The 26,914-nt window shown below is 47.1% G+C and overlaps 2 protein-coding genes across 2 annotated transcripts in view; both read right to left on the minus strand.

Annotated features, from left to right (window-relative positions):
* Nucleotides 1–1,740, minus strand: part of SLC13A4 (solute carrier family 13 member 4) — a 42,837-nt gene extending 41,097 nt beyond the window's left edge. The window contains exon 1 of the mRNA XM_052638730.1: nt 1,426–1,740. Coding sequence (XP_052494690.1) covers nt 1,426–1,740 — 315 coding nt within the window. The remainder of the gene's footprint in view (nt 1–1,425) is intronic.
* Nucleotides 1,741–5,303: 3,563 nt separating this feature from the next.
* FAM180A (family with sequence similarity 180 member A) lies at nt 5,304–21,152 on the minus strand. Its single transcript, XM_052638654.1, has 3 exons — nt 20,817–21,152; nt 9,840–9,940; nt 5,304–8,336 (listed from the first exon to the last, which is right to left on the minus strand). Exons 1-3 carry the CDS (start codon nt 20,890–20,892, stop codon nt 7,992–7,994), a joined length of 522 nt encoding a protein of 173 aa, XP_052494614.1. The 5' UTR covers nt 20,893–21,152; the 3' UTR covers nt 5,304–7,991.
* Between the last annotated feature and the right edge of the window lie 5,762 nt (nt 21,153–26,914).

Genomic DNA, 26,914 nt, shown 5'->3' on the forward strand with positions numbered 1-26,914 from the left:
CACTAGGCATTGTTAACCGAGAAGCTCAAAGACAGGCTCCCAGAATGAAATGGCAATGCCTCTCTGCAGTCATGGTCCCCAGAGACAGAGCTGACTTCGGAAACTTGCAGGGGGTGGGGGTGCCTGATGCTGCCATGGAGAAGAGTGGGTGCCACTTGGCTGGCATTCCCTAAATCCATCTGACATTGAGTAAAACAAAACAACAACATGGACAGAAATGAAAATCACCCTATTGGGGACAAAGCCAAAAGCAGACTAGTATATCGGCCAGGAAAACTGTCAGCACCAATCACTGTCTGCTAATCCCAGCCCGGCTTTCATCAGTGGCTCCCTGGCACTCTGAGGTATTTGTTCTACTGAAGACTTAAACCAGTTTGTTTTTAAGAAACAGTCCTAATCCCCTCTAACTTTATAATTACTTTTGGTTACTAAGTTACTCAGGGAGCTGAATGGAAATACAGCCCTTCCCCTCCCACAAACATGATTAACCTTTCTTGGCTTATTTTTCCTAAAGTCTCAAGGGTAGTGCCAGCTAGGGGAAGGGGTAAAGACACTGGGAGGAGAAGAAGGACAAGGAGGAAGAGAGGGAACACAAGGAGGGGAAGAGGAGGAGGGAAGCAGGAGGAGGGATGGGGAGGAGAGGCGGGGGAGGAGGAGAAAAGGAGCCGGAGGAAAGAAAGAAAGGGAAGCTCTGCGTCTTCGGCTCACACCAACCTGGACAAAAAAATTTGGTCACTGTCTAGAGTTGGGGGCTCTTACTCTTTCTTTAAAACGAGTCATTTGTTGTCTCTCCTTCCACCGCTCAGAGAAGGAAACAGAGAGGATACAGATGATCAAAGGGCCATATGCATGGGGCCAGGGCAGGCAGCCAAGTTCCACCTTCAACTTAAAGTTCAGGAGGAACTTATTAAGAGTTTCCAGTTGTGGTTATCAGAGCCCACTGTGGGTCACCCGCGGACCCAGGCTCGATGGACGAGAGCCCGGCTGGGGACTGCTTCCAGCACACCCCAGGCTGGGGTCCACAGTCCCCTCCCTCCCCACCCCCTCCTCTATGCGGAGGTCTTCCTGCATGTCCAGTCTCTCTCCCATGACATGGCCACATGTTGACTCTTGGCAAACACCACTGCCCAGAGCATCCTTATCGGTGTCCACCTGGCCCAAAGACGGCCGCTTCAGCCACTGACCCATCCCCCTTCTTATCTCACTCCCGGTTGGGGGCCATAAGGCTGGGGAAACTGGGGATTGAAAATCGCAGTTTTGGGGCAGAAAGCATGTGAGCCTCCTCCAGGAAAGCATTTCCACTTCTTGACACCGACAGAAGAGCATGCTGAACTTTGCACTGAGTGCCCCTCTTCCCTCCAGCGACCTCCCCTCTGACCTCCCAGCTGACCCACTGGCCCCGGGAGGGGACGGGCCGGTACTCACGCTGCTGGGGTAGAGCATGGGCAGGGGCAGCAGCAGGAGCGGCACGAGGATGACGAGCAGCAGCTTCCTGGCTCCGAGAAGTCCCTTCAGCAAGCCCATCCTGGACCTCCGCCCCTTGGAGCCCGCGCCAGCCAAGTGCTGTGCTGCTTGGCGACGCTTGCCTCCGTCCAGAAAGACTTCTCCAACCTTTCTCGGCTTCCAAGAGTCCTCTTTCGTTTTATGGGCAGAACAGGAGGGCAGGTAGAGCCCCTGTCTACACCAAAAGCCGGGCACCTCGCCTCCGGTTTTAGGTGGGATTTGTGAGCATAGCCTCATGCCCAGCAAAAAGAAAGTGGGAAAGCATGACCCACGGGAACATAGTGGCTCGTTCCCTTTGCTAGATTAGTAATGAAGTCACTTTATTCTACAGCTCAGCAAAAGCCCCCTTAATCGATCAAGAGTACACCTCTGCTGCAGCTGTCTGGCCTCGAAGTCATTTAAAAGCTTCAAAAAAATAAAAGATGCCAAGAGTCTGTGGCGCCCTCCATCATTCTTCTTCTCACTGATGGCCTGCTTTGTGCAGTACCATCTTCACTTTCTACCTCTGCCGGCTGTGCCCCCTTCCCTTAAAAAGTCTAGTCGTCCCCGCCCCCCTTCCCTTAAAACAAACCCCCAGGGTTGTCAGCAGAGCATGCTGGTCTCTTCTCCCAGGACCTGGCACCTTAACTCTGTTCAGACTTCTTTCCTTCTAATTGGTTTCCCATTATAAATTTGCCTTGAGCCTGGGCCTCCAGAGCAGGGGAAAAAAAAAAAAGTCCCCAAGACATTCCTTTTTTCGTCACGGGACAAAATCCTGCTGGAGGCCCACCTTAACACTCCTTCACCTATGGGAAGCGGGACAGAGGCGGTAGCCACGCCCATTTCTCGCAGCCAATCAGCACGTTGGAAAGAATGAGTCAGTATCTCTTCCAAAGGTGGTTCGGGATTGGTCCCAGCAGGGGCCTGCTGATTCCGCAGAACCCAAGAAACTTGCAAAGCTTATTTTTGTTCCTCAAACATGCTAGGGGCTGGAGTGATGACCATCACGGTAAACATAATCCCACCTCCCCACACACTGCTTTAACGATGCAAAGCATAAGACACTGAGCTTTCTCTTTGAGGGCCACTTGCTGACCTAGTCCTCAGGAAGATATGTCTGGTAGCAGGGAGAAAATGAAACATCAACCCTGGAGACATTTGCCCCAGAGGATACAACATCAAGAGGCTTCTCTGGTGGCTCAGTGGTAAAGAATGTGCCTGAAACGGAGAAGATGCAGGAAATGCGAGTTTGATCCCTGAGTTGGGAAGATCCCCTGGAGGAGGGCATAGCAACCCACTCCAGTATTCTTGCCTGGAGAATTCCAGGAGGAGCCTGGCTGGCTACAGTCCACGAGGTCGCAAAGAGTCCGACACAACTTGACAACTAAGCCACCCACCACCACCACTGTACAACATTAAGTATTTCAGATTTCCCTGGTGGCAAAGACCATTTGCTTCAGCGCCCAGGTGAATACAAAGCATCTGAGTCAGCAGAGGACGTTAGCCTCTCAGAAAGACCACAGACCTTTTAGGGAGAGTGGGAAGGGTACTGCCTCTCTGGAAAAGTCTAGACACCAATTTTATTTCAGAGGCATTTGGAGGATGTCCTTGGTCCTTCTGGCTGGATTAGGTGTTCAAATGCTCTTCTCTGAGGCTCTTTACCAAAATAGAAGCCGAAGGCTTCCTTTGACTGGTGTGCAAGGAGGAGGTGGGAGGGCAGAAAAAAATGGATGGGTTCAAGAATAGGGCCTTTGCAGCCTTTGGACACTTTCTGCTCCTTATAGAAGAGAAGTGTTTCTCTTTTCTCAGAAAGGTCATGTGGATATGGGGCAAGGAAGAAAGAGAGAGAGAGAAAGCACCCACACTTTTATCACTGGTGGTCTTTGGCAGCGTTGCCTTGATCTGAGAGGTGCTGTGGGGAAGTCAAAGGTTATGAAATTCATGTTCTTAAATTCACAGAACCCAAAAATGGCATTCTAAGGCCTGCAGCTATGCCAGTTGAAAATAATCCCCAGGCTAAAGGTGAAGTGAATCTGGAAAGGTGAGTCTTGAAAACCAGTTTTTCTTGACCCCTAAAGCAGGAGCAGCTGTGGGTGACCTGGTTTGAAATTGTCTTGCCACTGTAGGATGAGCTACTATGACTCATCTCTTTAAATGCTTATTAAAGACTGGCTGTCATATTTACTACATTTAAGCCTCATTTTGGGGTGATGATTTTGAAACTCAGGAAGAACAGTAACACGTGTGTGATGTTTTGGTGGCAAACATTAAAGAGAGTGGATGCAGACAGCTGTGGAAGTCAACATTTGATGTTAAACCCATGAGCCACTTCAAATTCTTTGGTGAGATAATCTGAGATAACAAGGATTCCACTGAGCCTGGAAACTCGATCATGACATTTTTATTACAACATAAGTGAATATTTGTTAAATAAAATTATGTGACACGGTCATACCAGTAGTTCTCCTTCAGGACTCTCCATTTTTTCAGACAAAACATTTTCTTAAGGAAATTTTACACATTGCTTCAGAAATATAAGACAAATTCCATTTATATGAGGTATCAAAAGTAGTCTAACAATTAGAAAGTTGAATGGTAGTTACCAGGGGTCATGAGGAGAGGGCAAAGTGGAATGTCGTTTCATAGGTATTGTTTTTGCAACATGAATAGGTTCTAGAGATCTTTCACACAGCAGTGTGCCTGTAGTTAACTGTTCTGTAACTGTATTCCTAGAAATGGTTTGGTTCAAATGGTAAATTTCATATGACATGTTTTATAACCACAATAAAAAAAAAAAGACATTAAAATGGGTTAGGGAAGTAAGGAGCACCATTTAACAAGCATTTAATTTTAGATCAGCGCCCTGCTTCCCAGGTAAAGAGCTCGCCTGCCAATGCAGGAGACACAAGAGACACGGATTTGATCCCTGGGTCCAGAAGATCTCCTGGAGGAGGGCATGGCAACCCACTCCAGTATTCTTGCCTGGAGAATCCCATGGACAAAGGAGCCTGGTGGGCTGCAGTCCATGAGGTCTCAAAGAGTCAGACACAACTGAAGAGACTTAACATGCATGCACGCCCTGTGGAAATATCTTCTGATTCACTACTTATGTGCTTCTCCTTTAGTTAGATTCCAGGTGAGAGGACAGAGCAATGGAAGTTTCAGCCTACAGATGTTTTTCAGTGTCCTTGAGGGACACCAGAGGTAGCCATGAGAATGCCAACTATCGAAGAAACTTCCAGGATTTTTAGATGCTACAATGACCCAGCATCTAGAAATGGCAGAAGGGTTCCATTGAGTCACAGGCAAGTTTCCGCTGATGTCACACTCTGAATTATTCTTTGAGTGAATGTGACAAAATGTGTCTGGTTGTGACTGTGGTGTGTACAGTGTGGCATTCATGAGACAAAATGGGAGGGTCCATTGCTGTCCAGGCTACTCCTTCACTGCTCTCTGGGCAAAGAGTCGCGATTTGGGGTGGTGGTGTTGAGCAGAATATTTCATTTTGTTTATGAATGAAGTCATTGCTGGAAAACTCTTTGTGGGTAAACAATTTGTATTCAGACTAAAATAGTGTTTAAATATCCAGTATAACTGGCTTCTCTGGTGGCTCAGTGGTAAAGAATCCACCTGAAATGCAGGAGCTGCAGGAGATGTGGGTTTGATCCTTGGGTTGGGAAGATCCCCTGAAGGAAGGCATGGCAACCCACTCCAGTATTCTTGCCTGGAGAATCCCATGGACAGAGGAGCCTGCAGGGTTAATGTCCATAGGGTCGCAAAGAGTCAGACGCGACTGAATGACTGAACACGCACACATCTAGTAACAAAAATGAAAATTTCATTTGTCTTTAAAAAGGTTGTGTCCTTCTGGTTCGTTTTTTTTTTTTTTCCAGTTGACTGCCACATAAGTTTGGACTCGATTATCAGTACAGAAGTGCCTGTAATTTATTTGTGGCAGGGTGAATGAATGAACTGCCACTGCTATCACCAGTCCTGAGAACAACCCTCTCCTATCCAGGGATCTCCTGCCCTTGGGAGCAGCTGTGAGTATCCTCCTCACATGGTGCTCAGGGACACCAAGTGTGGGCCTTTCTGCTTGGTGACTGAGGAAAGCTCTTAGATCCGTTCTGATAGCCGTGGAGCCCCAGAGCAGATGCAGGACTCTGTCAGACTATTACCCAGTGTCCAGGGACTGAGGCCTCAGCTGACCCCTCCCCAACCCTCATGCGGGCAAAGCCCCAACACTGAAGGTAGGCTGTGAGGCTAATCTGCTTTCTGGGCAATCCCAAACTTGTCTGTACCTTTGTTTTGCCTTTGTTTTATTCAGACAACAATCCCTGAAGGAGACAGTGAGCATCAGAGAGAGCCAGGCAGAGACAGTGAGAGGTTAGCCGGAAGAAATCAAGATGTGCCTTGAGCAATGGATATAGAGATATCAGAATCGGACCCAAAGACAGAGCAGCAGAGACACCGATGACCACAAAGAGACAAGTGGAGCGATGATGTCAAAGAGAACATGTGATCTTAGGAAGAAATGGAATGGAAAGGCATATATCAGTCTGTATCTGAGGGGTGTACAAGAGGTATAACTGGGGAATGAGAATGAGAGACTGGCTGGTTAGTCTTCTGAGCCTGGGAGTGAGGATGCAAAGTGAGACTTTTCTTTGATGATAAATACCTATTTCTTCATCCTGATATTTCTTCAAAAGATCCTGCAGCTTGTACTGCTAGGTAAGGCTCCCTTAGTCAAAGATTTTAAAGAAGTCAAGACCAGCTTTCATCATCATTAAACGACAATTGTTAAAAACCCATTTCAGAATCAGATTTAGCTCAGTGAGTCCTCGCTTATTCAGAGATTAGACTTCTTGCAATTTAGCCTCTCGAACCCAGTCGTAAACCTTGGATTGGAGAAGCTGGAAACATCTCTGAGCTGGTGAGGAATCTTCATTAGAACTGAGGTGATTTACTTCTGTCAGGGACCTTCATGGATTAACTCTTCTTTAACACAGAATGCTAAAAAGACTTGCTATCTTATCTTTCAGGCCATGGCCAGTTAGAAAGAACAAATTACAAAGGTCAAGTCATGTTGGTAGCAGAGGAAAGTGCGCTCTTATAGCCTGACTCTGAGGAAGGCTGCAGAAATATACCAGATTCAGAGTTAACAAAGCCTGGGAACTTTCAGGGTTGATACAAGCAGTCCAGCAGACTGACAACACAGGTCCAGGTAACATTTCATAGTTAGTTAAATGACGGTAGAAATTTGAGAAGGAGAGGGATCTTAGATCTTATCTAACTCCTACACTAGGATGTCTCCAAGATACTAAATAAAAATGTAAGGCATTTCATATGTATAATTTAAAATATATCAAGTCAATAATTCTGAAATGAAAGATTTGGCATTTGAGGGGGTAAAATTTTGTCATCTGAAAATCACTTTTATTTGGTGCACTTAATTCTCTGAGGATGCTCAATAATTTTAGCATTAGAATAGACAGACCAGGGCATGGGTGCCACCTCTCTTGTCAGGATGACCCTCTCTGCGTTAGCTTGACTTCTCTGTTCAAAAGGCAAGGCATGACAGTAGCATTTCTTTGGGCCTCCTTCATATTTCTCTGCTAAATTAGACCAGCCTTCAGGAAAGAAGCAGCTTGGTATATAACTCATAACTGATTTTCTGACTGATTCTTCTTGGGGACTTTTGAAAAAGTTGAGAAGTGGGCCCTTGGTTAACAATATATTTATTTGGCTATGGCTTTAGTTTCTTTAGGGCTTCCCAGGTGGCGCTAGCAGTAAAGAGCCCGCCTGCCAGTGCAGGAGACACAGGAAAGGCGGGTTCAGATCCCGGGGTCGGGAAGAGCCCCTGAAGGAGGGCCCAGCAACCCACTCCAGTATTCTTGCCTGGAGACTCCTATGGACATAGAAGGCTGGAGTGTTACAGTCCATGGGATCACAGAGTCAGACATGACTAAAGCGACTTTACACACACACACACACACACACACACACACACACACACACACACACACTAGCTTCTTTATATCTTATTACAGAACTTTGGAAAGACGTTCATTCAATCCAGCACCCTGATCTCTTAGGGCCAAAGAAATCTGTTCCCCACCCCCCACCTTCCTGTCGTGCCCAAACTTTTATAATGTCTCTCCTGTCTCTTTCCTCACTCCTGGGTGTTTGTGTCACGGGCAGTCAGTGCTAAAGCCTATGTTAGACTGCTGCAATGCACCAGGCCAACCATTCACCCTCTGGAGGCGTCTTGAATTACCATCGCAGCCCTTTTCTCCATCTCAGGTCACATTATGGTATAAATCACAATCTTTCGCTTATCAAGAAGTTACAAGGGGCAAAGAGCAGCAGGGCTCCTTATTTGATCTCTGCAGCTCTGAGCTGGCAGTGTATGTTCTGTGCCTGGTCTCTGTAAATGGAGTCGAGAATGAGGAATTTCTGGATTGCTGTATGCTGGTCCCCGCTCCGTGGCCCTGGTGCGGGCCAGTCCCTCAGGCAGATGCCCTCGGACCTGAGGACCGCATCAAGTCATGCCTCAAGGCACGAAAGAGGCTGAGGAGGGACTGGGCCCAGACGTCCTTCTGATACCCTTGGGACAAGGCCGTGCGGTAGGCCGTGTAGGCTAGGGTCAGCGCTGTCCTTTCGAAGTCCTCTTTCTTGAGGATGCCCGGGCGGCTAGAGAGGCTGGCACTAAGTCGCCGGATGTCGGGGATGCTCTTGGGGATCACGTCATTGCAGACAGCGCGGAAGTCCGAGGCCTTCCGCAGGGAGGCCAGCTCCTCGTCCTTGATGGAGATCTTCAGGTCAGGGCTGATCTCAAGTTCGGCCAGCAGGAACTGGGGAGAAACACGGGGTGTGGAAAGGCGTGAGGCACCCACGGTCATTGAGGACATAGCATCACCAGAGTCATGATCACATGCGTTCATGCAAGGCAGGTGGCTCACAAAGAGCTTCGGAATCAAGAGACCTGGGTCCCGGGTCTGGCTTTCCCACTGTGTAACCTTGGATAAGTTACTTTACTTCTCTCAGCTTCGTTTTATCCCTCTGTGATGTGGTTAACAACAACACTTCACTGGGATAGTGTGAGGAGTAAGTAAGACAAATATGGGCGGCATCTAACACTGTGCCTGGTTCAAAACCACTGTTAAGCGACTGTTGTTTCCAGTGTCCCAAGTCACCCCCTTCTCTCCTTTCTCCCTCCCGCCAACCAAAAATCTTCTACAGCACAAACTGACTGTTTTGGATACTTTAAAAGCAGAATCTGGGAATTTGAAGGATACAGAGAATTGTGCTACGAATTAAGTGGGCCACAGAGATCTGTCCTCATTTCTTACCTGTTCTTTAAGGGTAGGGGTAAGGTCTGTCCTTTGCTCTGTGCCAGGATCATATCAGGAATCTAATAAGTCCTGACTCTTCCCCCTGTCTCTGGCTTTCCCCAGGTCTGACCCATTTTCCATGCTACTGTCTGTTATCTTCCTAAAGCAGATCTGTTCCTCAGACTCCCATGTTCATGACTTGGCAAAGGCTATGCATTTTCCAGTTTGTTCCCTGAGGCAGTGTTTGAAATCTGCTGCCTGGCTCAGCCACGAGGCTGCGGCAGGCTGTCTCCTTCTCAGCCAGACAGTTCTAGTCCTTGAGGACCTCAAGGCAGGAGGGGGACTTGGGTGATCACTGGAGCCCTTTGTTTAACAGCTGAGGAGACTCGGGTCCAGAGAGACACGGTGGCTTGTGTAAGGCTACGTGGCCGATGGGTGGAAGAAGCGGAACTAAAGCTCAGATCTTGAGCCTGCATCTTCACCGCTAAACCAGACTGCAGGGCCTTGGGAAATTCACCCTGGTCTGGAGGAGAAGTGGGGTCGTGGTTCCAGAGGTGTGAGAGGCAGAGGAAGAGAGCCTTTGGGGTGGCCCCAGACTTGAAAATGGGGCTCTCCCTGTGTGAGGTTACCGAGACTCGGCTCCGCTCAGACAACAGGTGTGGCATTGTCTGGACACTGCTGACCCATCCTGGCTTAAAGCCCTGGCCGGGGCAGACTGCCCTGTTCTGCTGCTTAGGTGCTGGTAGGGGCACCTCTGAGCCCAGTATAAATCTCTAATTTTGCCTCCACTGATTTCCTAATGTTGTCCATCCCTGGGATGACAGGTGGGACAGGAGAGGGGTATGAAGACCACTTGCCTTTGAGGTGGGCAGGATTCTGGGACCTCCACACACAAGTCCAGTCAGGTTCCCCAGGCAGCAGAGGCCACCCACTATCAGGGGTTCAGGTCACTCCTCCAAAAACCACAGAGAAGGAGCAATGCCTTCTCCGTGACTTGAGTTGCTCACTCTGCCCTCTGCCTACCTCATAGAGCAGTTCTACTTCCTCCAGGGAGCTCTGCAGGACCGGGTTCAAGGGCAGCATTGAGGATCTCTTTGGCCGGTAGGCGGCAGGGAAGAGCACGGCTGCAAGAAATTAAGAGTGAGCTTGAGAGCTTGCTGTTTGCACCGGCTTTTCCCCGGGGGTGAACTCCAAGGTCAGCCAGCCACTCTTGAGAGTGACTCTGAGTGGTGGTGGATGCAGAGGGGGAGAAGTGACAGACCGCCCTGGTGTGTCCCAGAGAGTCCCAGGCATATCAGAGGTTACTATTTCACACCAATAATTTCAAACCTGGCTTCTTATCAGAATCATTTCAGAAAGTTTTGAAAAATATGTATGTCCAAGGAGTATGAGTCCCCAAGGGCCTTTATGTTAGAACAAAAACATTTATAGTATTTAAGACATGGAAGCAACCTAAGTGTTCATTGACAGATGAATGGATAAAGAAGTGGCACGTATACATAAACAATGGGATGTTACTCAGCTATCAAAAAGAATGAAACAATGCCGTTTGCTGCAACATGGGTGCAACTAGAGATGGTCATGCTAAGGGAAGTAAGTCAGAGGAAAACACATATGATATTGCTTATATATGGAATCTAAAATAAAATGAAACTTATTTACAAAATGGAAATAGACTCACAGACACAGAAAACAAACCTATGGTTACCAAAGGTGGAGGGAGGGTGGTAAATTAGGTGTTTGGGATTAGTAGAGGCAAACTATTATATATAGAATAGATAAGCAACAAGGACCTATTGGATAGCACAGGGGACTCTACCCAATATCTTGTAATAACATGTAATGGAAAAGTATCTAGAAAAAGAATCTCAATATGTATAACTGTGTCACTTGGCTGTACACCTGAAACTAACACATTAGAAATCAACTATATTTCAATACAAATAAAAAAAGAGATGAGCAAACCATTGACCCCACCCCCCAATGCCCCGCCCCAATTCAACAAACAACTCCCTAACACTACTGTTCCCTACTAACACTGCACATTTCGGCACTTTACAGAATGACGTGTACTGATTTATGTTTATTGACAACCCTTTGAACCAGAGACTCAGACTTCTGGCTCATTCCCCTGCCGCCTGGAGTAGGGCTGCCAAGAATCGAAGCACAGGTGACGACGTGTAGGAAGAGAGCTGCGCAGCCCCTGACACTGGCTCTGGGGGGGTGTGGGGCCAAGGGCTTGACTCAGAAACGCATTGGATATAAAATCAGTGACTTGACACAGGAGTTCCTCAGTGGCTGCATAGAGACGGAGTAGCTGGGAGAAGATGGGCGAACTGCTAGAGGCAAAGGGGACCAAGAATGAGGAGCTGACAGAGGACACGAGAAAGAGAAGACAGAATGTTATAGGAACTGTTGTTGCTGTTTAGTCACTAAGTCGTGTCCAACTCTTTGTGACCCCATGGATTAGAGCCTGCCAGGCTCCTCTGGCCATGGGATTTCCCAGGGAAGAATACTGGAGTGTGTTGCCATTTCCTTCTCCAGGGGATCTTACTGACCCAGGGATCGAACCCACGTTTCCTGCATTGGCAGGTGAATCCTTTACCACTGAGCCACACGAGAAGCCTGCTGTAGGAATAGTCATTAGAGACTGCACTTCTCCTGGACCCATCAGGCTAGAAGCAGGTGGCCCCATCCACCCTCACAGCCCCTGCATGTCCCAAGACATGGTGCAGAAAGGATTGGCAAGCCCACTGCCAGCTGTAAGAAAAATGGGCCACTTCTTTGAGACACTTGGTTGTGATCTACCAGAAAACTGGGCAAGTAGCTATAAAAACAGGTGAGACTTCAAGGGAAGGTTCATTCCCTGAAGTTGTGCAAAGCACAATTTGCTATAATTACACATGATCGCTCTGTTTCTTGAATATGGTGACCTTGGACCACCAGGGAAGGGTCCAGTGATGTCCAGAGTACAGTGTTGAAGAAGGGAACTGCAGAAGCATTTAGAAAGATTTCTATCTAAGTGAAACATCTTTGATGTAAAGGACATTTCCTGAAAAGCTCACTGGTAGGATCCTAACCTCCTGGAAAAACTGCCTGGCTGTACAATTGCTGTAATACTGCCATCTCTGTAATCCATTTATTATCTAGCCCACAAGTTCCTCAGGAGCTTGGATAAATATGCTTTCAGATTTCTGTCTGCCCCGCGGAGAACCTGGCAGGCTTTCAGGGTGCACACAAGATGCAGATGTTGACAGACTGGATCCTTACGTTGAGGGGGACCTGGGTGGGCAGAGGGACAGCCCTACTTCCCCAGACCACCTTGGGGGACAGAGCCTATGAACTCCAGAACAGTAGTTCCTTGCCCAGAATTTTGGCAGAATTTTTCTCTTTGCCAGAAAAGTGCCCCTTTCCCACAGAAGCATAGATTTTAGGGCTTGAGTGAGCCTCTTCTCACTTGCAGCCTCTGCCTGTGGAGCCGAAGAGGACAAGACATCTGCTCCACGTGTTTGCAACCTTGACCCCAAGTGAGAGTCACCCAGGGCACCCGAAGAAGTTCTGATTGAAGTGACTACAGTGTGATTGGGATAGTCAACTTTTTGAAAGCTTTCTAGGTGCATCGAATGGCAGCCTGGGTTGAGAATCAGAGGGTGCTTGACCAAAGGCTGTGTAGAAGGAGCTGGCCAGTCTGAGTGGCCACTCCCAGTTTAGCCCTGGGTTTCTCAACTTTGACCATGCCTTAGAATCACCTGGGAACTTTAAAGGCCTAAATGCCCCAAATTGCCTCCCAGGCCAGTTCACAGGCATCTCTGGGGTGGATGGATGTAGGCGTCGGGACTCCTGACAGCTCCCAGGTGTTCCAACAGGCAGGCAGGGTCTGTAACCACTGTGTTATCCAGACCCACTGCCAAGAAGCGGGTGCACTGCTAGAGTTGAGAGCTGCTTCCCATCTGACGGGGCCTTATGCGGGCATCCGAAGAGGTGAAAGAGACATCCTAAAGGAAATCAGTCCTCAATATTCATTGGAAGGACTGAAGCTGAAGCTGAAACTCCAGTACTGGCTACCTGATGTAAAGAACTGATTCATTTGAAAAGACCCTGATGCTGGGAAAGATTGAAGGCAGGAGGAGAAGGGGACCACAGAGGATGAAATGGTTGGATGGCATCACTGACTCAAAGGACATGAGTTTGAGTAAACTCTGGGAGTTGGTGATGGACAGGGAGGCCTGGCGTGCTGCAGTCCATGGGGTCACACAGAGTTGGACACGACTGAGCAACTGAACTGAACTGAAGAGACCAGTTCCCTTGTGTTCTTGGAGACAGAGATGGAGACACAAGGAGGGGTGCACTTTCCTTGGCGGGAGGAGGGACAGATGTGGGCTATGTCTTCTGACCATGAAACCTACCTTTTCAAGGTAGGATCTGAGAGCAACTTCTTTATGTCTTCTCTGTGATTGTGAAATGAAAGGTCTTGTTCTCTTAAAAAAAAAAAATCACTCAGCAGCAGGGGAAGGGCAGAGAAGGGAACAAGGTCCCAGCATGGGCCCTAAAGTTATTCAGACCTGCACTTTCTTCACTCAATTGTTTCCCCGGGAACAGTCACTTCCTTTAAGGTGCAGACACTCTGGTGGGCCACTAATTCTCAAGAGTCGGGAAGAAAAGGCTTCCTGATGAAAGCTGTGTTTAATAATGGAAACATTGTTTCCAGTAGCCCTCGTTCTTCAAGTTTTTAAAATAATAACAGTTCAGGGAAGATTGTTAGAAATAAGGTCAGCCCCTGGACTGGGGCTGGTTATTGCTTCAGAAAGTCTGTGTGGGGAGCACAGGAATCTCAAAGATGGACCCTCCCCCACTCCTCCCATCCCCTACCTCTGCACGTACCCCTCAGGTTGCTGTGGCTGCTTGACGGTGCGTGTGGGGCAGAGGGCTTTTTGTACCTTGTGAGGTAAGGGTTCACATTCTGTTTTATAGATGAAGAAACTTGGAGGCTAAGAAACTTGCCTTTGGCCACCCAACTGGTTTGTAATAAGGACTGAGATTAAACTCCAGGTCTCATGGGCTTCAAAACCCAACGCTGCTATATGTAAAATAGATAACCAACAAGGACCTATTGTATAACACAGGGAACTCTGCTCACTGCTCTGTAAGAACCTAAATAAGAAAAAAAGTTGAAGAACAGATACATGTATTACTGAATCAGGTTGCTGTACACCTGAGACTAATAAAACACTGTTAATCAACTCTACTCAATACGAACTAAGAATTAATAATCACAAAGCTAAAAATCAGATGGACAAAAACTCCTCCAATCTCACTGACAGGGTGTGTATGTGTGCTCATGTGTGTGTGTGTGTCTGACTCAATCATGTCTGACTCTTTTCAACCCCATGGATTGTAGGCCACCAGGCTCCTCCATCCATGGGATTCTCCAGGCAAGAATACTGGAGTGGGTAGCCATTCCCTTCTCCAGGGCATCTTCTGACCCAGGGATTGAACCCAGGTCTCCTGTATTACAGGCAGATCCTGGTCTGAGTCACCAGGGAGGTCCTACAGGAAGGATAGAGTTAATTAGAAATGAATGAATATATATGGTGTAAAACATACTCTTAAATGAATCACACATGTTTTTAAAACAAATCTCTAACTTTGATTTATAATGTGTTATGCAAAGTTATTTTATGTCCTTGGGCTCCAAAATCACTGCAAACAGTGACTGCAGTCATGGATTTAAAAGACTTTCCCTGGAAGGAAATCTGTGACAGACCTAGGCAGCATATTCAAAAACAGAGACATCACTTTGCCAACAAAGGTATGTATAGTCAAAGCTGCGGCTTTTTCAGTAGTCATGTATGGATGTGAGTTGGACCATAAGGAAGGCTGAGTGCCGAAAAAGTGATGCTTTTGAACTGTGGTGTTGGAGAAGACTCTTGAGAGTCCCTTGGACTGCAAGGAGATCAACCTAATCAATCCTAAAGGAAATCAGTCCTGAATATTCACTGAAGGACTGATGCTGAAGCTGAAGCTCCAATACTTTGGCCACCTGACGTGAAGAGCTGACTCATTGGAAAAGATCCTTATCCTGGGAGACACTGAAGGCAGGAGGAGAAGGGGGTGGCAGAGGATGAGGTGGTTACATGGCATCACTGACTCAATGGATATGGATTTGAGCAAACTCCCGGAAATAGTGAAGGACAGGGAAGCCTGGTGTGCTACAGTCCATGCGGTCTCAAGGAGTCAGACACGACTGAGCGATTGAACAACATTCTCAGGAGGGGCCTGAAATGCTGCCTAAGCGTTACTCACGTTTCCTGACTCCTCTCTATTTCAGCATGAAATAGATGATTCCACACCTCCTCCTTTTTCCTGACACCAGTTACCCACCTCTTGCCCGGATCCTCTGACTTCCCTTCTGTTATTCTTTCCCTGCTCTCATCTAGAGCCTTGGACCAGGTCTCCAATAAAGACTCACTCACCTTTCCACCTTTCTCTCCCACATCATTAGTTTTCCCTTCTCTACTGATTTTTCAAACTGGCATGAAAACACATTGCTGCTTGCTGCTTCTTAAAAAAAAAAAAATCCTCCCTTGCCATCCGCTCTTGCTCCTCATCCATCTCTTCGTATTGCTGACTCCTGGCCTCAGCCTGTGTCAGGGTGCATGACTCCTCTCTCCTCACCACCCTGACTTTCGTACTGATCGTCTGCTTTGTATTTCCAGGTCAGATTTCTAGACACCCACCTGCCTATGGGAATCTCCTTTTGGATTTGTAACAGTTGTCTCTCCTGATCCTGACCCAATGCCAGTCCCCACCACCCCTCGCACCTGTTCCTCTTCCCCTGCCTTGCCTGCTGTCTTTCCATCTCTCGCAGCTGCTCAAGCCAAAACCTAGGAGTCATGAGTCATCCTTGCCTTTTCTCTTTCACATTTCACACCCAACGAATCAGCAAGTCTTGTTGGCTTTATCTTCAGAACATACGTGGGATCTGGCTACCTCTTACCACATCCCTGCAAACCTCCAGGTGTCTAAACCTTGAACGTTTCTCCTAATAGTGCTTCTGCTTCCATCCTTGGTGGCCATCATCATCCTCATTGCATTCTTTTTTTTTTTTTTGACCATGCCACACAGGGAGGGATCTTAGTTTGCCTACCAGGCATGGAACCCATGCTCCCTGCAAAGGAAGCAATGAGTCTTAACCACTGGAAGGAAATCCACCTCATTGTATTCTTAACAAAGCAACTAGAGCAATTCTGTGAAAACATAGGTTCCATGATATCAATCTTCTGCCAGGAAGCTTCTGTGATTTCTCATCTCCCTGAGAGTAAAAGCCAAAAATCTTCAGATGTAGGAAATGGCAGCCCACTCCTGTATTCTTGCCTGGAAAACTCCATGGACAGAAGAGCCTTGTGGGCTTTTGTCCGTGGGATTGCAAAGAGTCAGACATGACTAAGCACCTGAGCACACACACATAAATATATGGATTCTTTTTCATTATAGGTTATGTAAGATGTTGAATATGGTTCTCTGTGCTATACAGTAAGTCCTTATTTTTATCTGTGTTATATATAGTAGTTTGTATCTGCTAATCCCAAATTTTTAATTCATCCCTCTCCCACCCGTTTTCTCCTTTAGTAACAGCATGTTTGTTTTCTGTGTCTGTTTCTGTTTTGTAAACAAGTTCATTTGTATCATATTTTAGATTCCACATATAAGTGGTATCCTATGATATCTGTCTTTCTCTGTCTGACTTTACTTACTACAATAACCTCTAGATCCATCCATGTTGCTGCAAATGGCATTATTTCATTTTTACGGCTGAGTCGCACAGAGTCAGACACGACTGAAGCGACTTAGCAGCAGCAGCAGCAGCAGCAGCAGCAGCAGCAGTATTCCATTGTATATAGGTACCTTATCTTCTTTATCCATTTTCTGTCAATGGACACCTAGGTGCTTCCATGTCTTGGCTATTGTGAATAGTGCTGCCATGAACATTGAGGTGCATGTATTTTTTGGAACTAGAGTTTTCTTCAGATATGTACTCAGAGGTGGGATTGCTGGATCATATGGTAGCTCTATTTTTAATTTTTTGAGTGACCTCCATACTGTTCTCCATAGTGGCTGCGCTAACTTACATTCCTACCAACAGCGAAGAAGGGTTCCCTTTTCTTCACACCAGAGAAACTACTTTTAATTATTTCAGTCAAGCCTGGCACCTGTCTTGCTCTCTATGCCTTAGCTCCTTCAGGCTTTCTTGCCCAGACATGCAAGCAGAAGCCTGTCTAAATGGGAGAGCCTATTTTTGCTTTGAGCCTGATCTTCTCGTTGACTTTTATAACTTGTGACAGAAATCTCTTCTTCCCTCCCACCTCTCAAATAGGTTAAAAAAGCAAACAAACAGAACAGTATTAAGACTATGGCTTCTGTGTAACTGTGTACAGCATCTGTGCCAAAGAACTTGTTGGAAAGGACTCAAAAGGTAGACCATATCAAGCTGAAATAAAACCATATTTCCAATGAATCAGTTGAAGCAGCTCTATGGAAACAGCCATGGATGTGGAAAGGAAAAGCCCTCATTTATAAAAGCTCTTTTGCCAAATCCTACTGATGTCATTTACTTTTTGGCTCCTGGGCCAGCCCTTCAGACAGCAGTCCCCAATCTTTTTGGTACTACGGATTGTTTTCGTGGAAGACAATTTTTTCATGGACCAGGGTGGGGGATGGTTTCAAGATGATTCAAGTGCATTACATTTATTGTGCACTTTATTTCTATTATTACATCGGCTCCACCTCAGATCATCAGGCATTAGATGGGGGTGGGGGGTGGCTGGGAACCCTTGCCTTTAGAAACACAGTGCCATTCTGAAGAAGCCAGAATCTTAGTCCCTTGTGCTGGGCATCTTCCTGGAGTGATTCTGAAAGGGCTGCTGTGAGTCAGCTCCACTTGGCCAGAACATGCCACCACCCAAGGGGAGCCCCACTGCCCAGGGGGAGCCCCATCCCCCAAGTGGAGTCAGGGGATGCTGGGAGCACCTGGAAGGGGTGGAGAGGCGAGGATGAGGACAGCAAGGCTCTGCTGCTAGAAACTGAGCGTGGGAGTGAGGTCGAGCTCTAGGCTTTCAACGGAGGGATCTGGGGGTGTGTTAACTTCTTCCCTTCCTCCAATTTTCCTACCTGTTAGTGTTCAGAACAACAGCTGCATAAACGCAGTGACAAGCAGCAAAGTGGCTACTCAGTCATGCCGGACCAGTGAGTCAGTCCCTACCTGGGGCCCTTCCCTCCACAGAACATTCATGATTGAAAACACACAAAACACTGAGCTGGACACCTGAAAATGGCACTGGAGAGCCACCTTCCTTATGAAACTACTTTAAAAAGAAATAACATGTATATGGAGTAAAAATTAAATATTTATAGGAATTCATGCATCTTTCTGTGTTTTAAGACTGGCTAGGTTCCCTGTGGTCCCTCAAGTGGTGCGCCGGCAGGACCGGGTGGGACGAGGACTTGGGCCAGGTGTGTCCACTTCCAGGAGGCCTCGCTAACCACAGGTGAGTCATTTAATCTTAATCCAGTCGGTGAGGCTGGAGCAGCCGTGCTGGCCCAGGAAGCCACCTCCCAGGGCGGAATCCTAGAGAGCGCGTCTGAGGGAGAGGCTGGGAGAATGGGAGGGGAGAAAAGATGTCCTGCCTCAGGGTGTATTCCTGTTGGGTTTATTTCCCCACTTTCACCCGAGGGGCCAGGCGGAGGGGGAGGGTGGAGGCTGGTGTGGTGCTGTGGGATGGGGGGAGGAGGACTTTGTAGGGAGATGTCGCCCTCCGACTCTTTCCATAGGGAATTCTTCTAAATTAGGCCTGGCGGTGGAGGGGGTTGGGGTAAGGATGAAAGTGAAAGGGACAGTTTATGTGTTTGGAAAAATCGGTTTTCTTTGGGTGTGACTTCCATTCCATCTTAAAAAAATGACAACTGTGGATTATTTTCATGATTAGACAAAATGTTAAAAATGAATTTTAAAAAATCAACCACGTGGAAGACTTGATGCTGGTTGGAAGGGCTCCCATATCATTTGTTGGCTCTGAATGCTGACATGAACCGCTAATCCAGCACTTAGTATCAGCGGCCTCATGGAGGCCTCCATTTCAGCTGTGTTGGCTTTGTGTCTTTATATAGATTGTTATCGATATGGGGGGGAGGGGGGCAGACCTTCCCCCGGGACGAGTGAGGAGAGGGCCAGAGGCACTGCTCTCCGGATGTTGCTGTAGAACCCATAGGTTTCCTGTTGAGAACCTCACACCTTCTTTAATGAAATTTTTTTAAGTGGTAGGTAATAGTTGACCTTGATATAGCTCCTCATTATCTAGGAAGCGTTTTATTTACATATTTGAATATGACCCTCACATGACAACGCAATGAGGGTCACTTTTTGTTATTGTTAATATGTTATCTGTTCATGAACTAAAGCTCAGAGAGGTCAAGAGACTTGCCAGACATCACACAGCCAATTACAGGCAGAACTTAAAATTTTTTGAGTTCCTTGCAGTTCATGATGCAGCTATATTGTATTTATAAGACTTGTAAAAAAAAAAAAATCAAACCATCTCATTTGGCTTTCTAACAGCCTGTGTGTTAGGAAGAGTGGATATTATCATCCTTTTTTAACAGGCAAATTAAGATAGGCCCCAGTGTCACACAGGGCTAAACGACAGATCACAACACCGAGGTCTCTTTGCTCTGTGCTTCCAAGTGTTGCCCCCCAAATTTGTGCACAGGATGAGCAGGGAAGTGTGTGTGTGTGTGTGGGGTGATGTTTACCAGGAAAAAAAAAAAAGGGAAAATGCTTCATTAATTATCTGTCCCTGCTGTTGCTGCTAAGTTGCTTCAGTCGTGTCCGACTCTCTGCGACCCCTAGACAAGAATCATTTCACTGCCCAGTATAGAGAATTGGCAAGTCCCTAATCTCAGGTTTACAAGTAAGGGAGTAAGAACCCTAATAAGTGCCTTGACTTTTGCTTTCCCCCATATCAGATCCACCTGCTCCATGCTGCTCTGTGCCCCAGCTGGCGGCTTCTTCCTTCCCTGACTCTCTCCTTGAGAACCAGAGGGAGCTCATCCCCTTGCTGCTGTGCCATCTTCACCTCACTTTGGATCTCTGGGAATACCAGCAAACCTGACTTCTTTTTTTAGTTCTTTCCAGGGCAGCGATCTCATTGACTTTAGGCAGCAGAAAGATTTCAGTTCAGATTGGCATGCAGTGGTCAGCGCAATGGGCCCCTCGCTTCCTAAGTGATACACCTTAGTTGACTGGAGGTGCTGCCAGTGTCTGCCCACGGGAACCAGAAAAAGATGCCAGGCCAGCTCTGAGGAGCCGCGTCCCGGGGGGAAGGAAGTCGGCCGTGGGGAGAAGCCTTGCTGGGCTTCTTCCTTTCCGGGGGAGGCTGGCGGGGTGGTAGCAGCCAGGCAGACACCAGGTTGCTGAGGGGATTACTATTCCTCTTCTGTTGCTGGGCCAGCTCTCTCCAGCTGGAAAGGTGTGACCACTCCTGCTCAGGAAGCAGTGTGGAGCCCTCCACGTGGACACGCCATGTCCCCCAGGGAGCAGAACTCGGGCCGGCCAGCACCCCCAGTATCATTTTAGCATCAGCTGCGGGCACCTGCTCTCCCCACACCCTGCCCAGCTGGTAGCAGCCTGCAGGGCACTTGCAGGAGTCTGTTCACATTCTACAAAGCAAAGATGACCTTCTTCCTGGCTTGTCAGGAAGGGATGCTCTCTGCACTCTCCACCTCAATCCCATTTTCTCAGTGGCTTTGATTTTTTTGGGTGTCATTTCCCCCATCACCTTCTAACACCTTCTAGCCTGTTGAGAAGCATAAAGCATTTGACAGAGAGGAGATCAAAGGAGGGCACAGGGCTTCTACTTTCCTTCTGCTTCCTCCACCCCTCCAGATTCCTAATGATATTCAAGAAAGAATCATAAGCATCAAACAAATAAAGGAAAGACAACTCACCCCTGGTCCACCTGTGGGACAGAGTGGCCTGAGCATCGGAATACAGCAGCAGAAGCAGCAACGTTTTCCAACACATCTTTTCCTCCAAAAAGGTGAGACGTCGCCCTCGAACCCAAGGGGACCCCAGGAGCCACAGGTATGCCTGTCCTGGTCCTCCCAGGGCAGTGGTGAGGTTCTTACCACCCCTCCGTCTTCAGACGTGCAGAGATGCCCTCTCCTGCCTCCCAAGGGTGGAGCAGGGGTTACTCCTGGGGAGCACAGGAGTGGGCCCTCTGCTACTCCTACTCTCTCTGGGATTGGGGCACTGGGCTTCCACAGAGAGACTCTGTTTTTGAGCACATCTGGAGTGACTCACGGGGCATGTGATCTCTTTGGCAGTGGGGCGGATAAATATAATTTCTGTTCTTGAGTTCCATGTGTTGGATGCACCCACTGGAATTTTTCTTTAACAAACAGACTTGCGGAACTTGTTAGAGAGCCCAGCAAAGAGCTGGCTGCTGTCCCCGTACACACACACACACACACACACACACACACACACACACACACACACACACTCACACTCACACACACACTCACACTCACACTCACACTCACACCAGCGCCAGGGACAAGAGCTACAGCGAGAGCTGGGAGACTTGCCTGGCAGACACCAGGACCGACTGAACCCAGAACAGCAGAGTCATTGTGGTGTCTGGGCTGAGCGTCCCCTGTTACCCTTCTGTGGAGCTAGCCCTCGTGAGGAGCAGGAGAGAGCTGCTGTGGTGTGTCGGTTATTGTGTGGGCAGGTGATGATCCAGGGGCCCACAGGTGACCCCGTTTGCATTCATGACACCTCGATTTCTGGACTGTCTAGACGTGGTACCAAACCACTTTGATTCTCCCAAGCAAAATAGTAGTGTTTTTCCATGATCATACTTTTGGCATTTGATTAATTTTTATTGCGATGTCCTTGACATATAACATTGTGTAAGTAAGTTTGGGGTGTACAGCGCATTGAATTCCCCCATCCTTTGGTTTCACTGGGTCTTCATTGCTGTGTGGGCTCTCTCTAGTTGCGGTGAGCTGGGGCTACTCTGTTGCGGTGCCTGGTCTTCTCATTGCGGTGGCTTCTCTTGTAGAGCACAGGCTCAGCAGCTGTGACACACGGGCTTTGGTTCACCTCAGCATGTGGAATCTTCCTGGATCAGGGATTGAGCCCATGTCCCTTGCATTGGCAAGTGGATTACCTAGTCACCATACCACCAGGAAGTCCTCCAACATGTTGATTCGATATGCTTCTCTTTTGCAGCGTGATTGCCACCATAGCCTTAGCGAGCAACTCCATTACATCACCGAATCATCATTTCTTTTTTTGTGGTGAGAACATTTAAGATCTGTGACCATTAAAAAAATTTTTTTTTTGGGTTATTTTTGGCTGTGCTGGGTCTTGGTTGTTGCACGAAGGCTTTCTCTAGTTGTGGCTTAGTGGCCCTGCCCTATGTGGGATCTTCTCAGACCAGGGATCAAACTGGTGTCTCCTGCTTTGCAGGCTGATTCTTAACCACTGGACCACCAGGGAAACTCTCCATGACCATTTGGAAAGTTCTGCCACAGACACCTTGATTTTGTCCAGTACCACGTTCTTACCTTCTCTGAAATTACAGACGTGTGATGTGAAATCCTGCAGGACATTTATTTATTTTTTTAAGAGACCGTTTTTATTTATTTTTAATTGATTCATGATTGTTTTACAGTTTTGGCTTGATTTCTGCCATACATCAACATGAATTAGCCACAGTTGTAGCTGATCTCACCCCATGGATTTCTAAGCTGTAGAGGTGGTGGCCAAGGTGAATGGACAACTGGAGAGGACACCCCTTTGTTTTAATCAGAAGTGCTTCTTAAAAAAATCTGTTAGAGGAAGTTGCTTGAAAAAGGAAACGTGGCTCTATAGCTTTTGAAAAACACTGGTTTTTCTAACATTCAGACTAGCTGTTGGGTATTTTGTTCCAGGCTCGGGGCTAGGTGCTCTTCTTGTATTTATTGAATTAATGTTCGCAGCAGACTGTGAGGTCAATTTAGAACTGCCCTCTCCAATGGAAATAGAATTTGAAAAACAAATGTAATTCAAAATGTTCTAGTAGTCATGCTGAGAAAGTACATAGGAAATCAATTGTCATAATACATTTTATTTAACCCAATATATCTAAAATATTATCATTTCTATGTGTAATAAACACAAGTTTAAGAAGATATTTTATATTCTTTTGTTTACACCAAGTCTTTGAAAGCCAATGTGTATTTCACACTTCTGTCACATTTCAGTTCAGCTCAGTCACATTTCTAGTAACAGTTCACATGTGGCCAGCGGCTACTGCGCCGGGCAGTGCAGGGCTGGAAGGTAAGAGGCAGATGACTGTGGTCACCATGACATACATTACATCCCAGAACTGATTTGTCTTAGAACTGAAAGTTCGTACCTTTTGACCACCTTCACCCTTTACTCCCCTCTCCCCCAGCTCTGGCAACCACCCATCTGTTTTCTGTTTCTGTGACTGGTTTTTTAGATTCCACATATAAGTGAGATCATATGGTATTTGTCATTCTTTAACATTTCACGTAGCATAGTATCCTCAAGGTCCACCCATGTTGTGGCAAATGGCATGATTTCCTTCTTTTTAACGGCCAAATAGCATACCACTGTGTATATGCACACCACATTTTCTTTATCCATCTGTTTGTTGATTGCCACTTAGGTTGTTTCTATGGTTATTGTAAATAATGCTGCAATTAACATGGGGTGCAAACATCTTTTTGAGACAGTGATTTCATTTCTTCAGAAATATCCCCAGAAATGGGATTGCTGGATCCTATGGTAGTTCTCTTTTTAACTGTTTGAGGATCCTCCAAACTGTTTTCTGTAGTGGCTGAACCACTGTTTATTTCCACCAACTCAGGCTACCTTTTCTCTACATCCTCATCAATACTTTTGATCACTTGTCTCTTTGATGATGACCATTGTAACAGATATGAAGTGATATCTTGTGGTTTTGATTTCCATTTCCCTGACATTTAGTGATATTGAGCACCTTTTCATGGATCTGTTGGTCATTTGTACTTCTTTGAGAAAAGATCTATTTATTTCCTCTGCCCATTTTTTAATCAGGTTGTTTGTTTTTTCGCTATTGAGTTGTATGTATTCTTTATACATTGTGAATATTAACCCCTTGTCAGATACACTATTTGCAAATACCTTCTCCAGTTCATTCTGTAGATTACCTTTTTCTTTTGTTGATGGTTTCCTTTGCTGTTCAGTGTACATCCTTTTTAAATCTGCAAAACTTGCCCAAAGGACCTGGCACAGACTGGGTGCTCTGAAGTTGCCCACTGAATATTTGTTGATTGATGCTGAAGCTGAAAAAGCTTCCACTCCTCCCATTGTCTTGCCAAGAGGACTTCTGTAAGCGAGGAGGTTGTTGAGGAGGGAAGATGGACAGGAACTGGCCTGGCCCCCAGGAAACCAGAACAGGAATCACAATCTTGGCCTCCAGTCCTGGACTTTCTCATCTGCAGATGGGACTCATCAAATGATCACCTACTATCACTAGGATGAGGATTAGCTTTTGGATCTAGGCTGGGAACAAATGAGTTTATAACTCTTTTGATTTTGTAAGATGATGAGCCAGGCCTTCCCTCCAACCATTTCGCCCAGCAGCAGGAGGTGAATGTGCACAATTTCTCCAGGAGCCTGACTGAAGTCTTGGAAAATCCTGGCCCAATGCACTGATTTTTTTTCTCTCTCCATGCGGTTCTTATTCTTGCTGCCATTGTATGCACACCGGTTAAGCCTGGCAAGTGAATGTAAACACTGCCTTTTATAACAATACAGCAAACCCACAACGATGGAACTTTCCAGAGCTATCAATTATGTATAAAAGACCTTTTTTTGAGGGGGAGGGATGTTTTACTAAAAACAGCAGTGTTCAAGTGCATTTTCACCTCTGAATTCCCACTGCATCTGCCTGTGCGTCTCTCGTCAGCACCATTTTCCAACGTAGTGATATCTACTGTTTACTGAGTTCTGACCGTACACCTTACTTTATTTCATTCAATTTTCACAGTAATTCTGTTCAGTGGATACTGTAATAGAGTTCATTTTACACATGGAAAACTGAAGCTTAAAAAGGACAAATCACACAATATCTGCAAGGCAGACGCTTCCATATACTACCTACTAGGGGCTGAGCAAAACAAACACCATTGAAGCAGCTTCTGTATGTTGGAAACATGATCAGTAGCTGGAGTACTGACTGGGTGAATGAATGTGAACGTGAAGTCGCTCGGTCATGTCCGACTCTTTGCGACTCCATGGGCTATAGCCTACCAGGCTTCTCTGTCCATGGGATTTTCCAGGCAATAGTACTGGAGTGGATTGCCATTTCCTTCTCCAAGGGATCTTCCTGACCCAGGGATCGAAGCTGGGTCTCCTGCATCGTAGACAGACGCCTTACGGTCTGAGCCACCAGGGAAGTCACTATTCCCTGGTGGGACCCACTAATAGTGATGGGTGTGTGTGTGTGTGCGTGTGTGTGTGTGGAAATTCTGTTCATTTTGAGGGCTTCTGACTCCAGCACAGAAGTGGCATGGTCTACCCACATATGGTTGTCATGTATTCATTCATTTATCTACTTTTAAAGCATTTCCTCTATGCCAGGCGATAGGTATAGCAAAGCAAGTTAGACATGGACCCTGCCATCAGGAATCTTCATTCTAGTGAGGGAAGTAGCTCCACAGAGGTTTAGAGCATGTGATGTTAGATTTAACGATGGAAGAGACTATGATAGGAAAGGAGAGGGGAGGGGTGTCAAGGAAGGCTTCTTGGAGGGGTTGACACCTGAATTAAGATTTTAGGCATGAGTTGGATTTAATTAGATTGTGGGAGAGGGTATGGTGAAGGAGGAGACAACCTGAAAGATGGCACAAAGAGGGAGAGATGACGGGATATGTACAAAGAGATAAAAGTGGCTTGGCCTTGCTGGAAGATCGAGGATGAGCAGGGGGAAGCAGGTTGGTGGGAAGGAGGGCTTTGTGTGTGACACCTGGACTGTGCCCTCCTGGGAGGGAAGCGCCAGGGAGGGTCACCTTCAGGGAAGTGAGATAGTTTGCTTTCTGTGGGTGGATTTGCCAGAGTAGAGATCAGACAAGGAAGGAGCAGAGGCAAGTTCTAGGGTGAGACGGCGAGGGTCTGAAACAGGACAGGAGCCAGCGGTGAAGGAGAGGAAGGTGCGGGTTTGAGAAAGACTGTGGTGGTCCAGTGGTTAAGACTTCATGCTTCCAATGCAGAGTTTGTGGATTCAATCCCTGACTTGGGATCTAAAAACCCCACATGCGGCACATGAAGCCCAAAAATAGGAAATAAAAATACACTTAAAAAAAAGATGGAGGTAAAATCAGAAACACACAATGATTTCTCAGAGGAGGAGCTGAGCGAGGGAGCAGATGAGAAGTTCTGGGGTGGCCCCAGTGAAACTGGGAACAGACAGATGCTGTGATTTTGATATTGGACCTGTCGAGGCTGAGGTGTGTGCTGGGCGTCTCTGTTTCTTGGTTTCTAGGGTGCTTGTTCCCTGCTGTGCCCTCCGTGACATGCTGCTGCTCTTTACCTGTAGCCCTGGGGGTGGGCTCTTCCTCCCTGACTTGGGTGTTCTCGCTGCCCCGGGGTTCTCTGCTGAGGTCTGCAGCTGTGAGGATGGAAGAGGGTATTTATCTTTCCCGGAGAGAAGTCACCTGTGTCCAGACTGGGATCTAAGTGAAGGTAGATCTGCCATTGGAGGGAAACGGGGACATTGACTCCCCTCTTCTGGGTCCTCTCCCTTGGCGCCAGTGGGGATGCTTAGGCAAGGTCCCCTCTTTATCAGGTTGACTCCACTCATCCTCCACATTCTGGCTGCAGCAGGGTCCCTCTCCCTGGGAAGCCCTGCCTGACCTCCCTGACTACATTTTCTCTCCTGATTAAGCATTTCCAAGGCGCTGTGAACCTCTCCTTTGATTCACATCCCAGCTGCACTGTTACTCTGTGATACTTTGATTCAGCTGGTTAAATGGCAGACCGTACA

Source organism: Budorcas taxicolor, chromosome 4, assembly GCF_023091745.1.
Source record: "Budorcas taxicolor isolate Tak-1 chromosome 4, Takin1.1, whole genome shotgun sequence".
NCBI lineage: Eukaryota > Metazoa > Chordata > Mammalia > Artiodactyla > Bovidae > Budorcas > Budorcas taxicolor.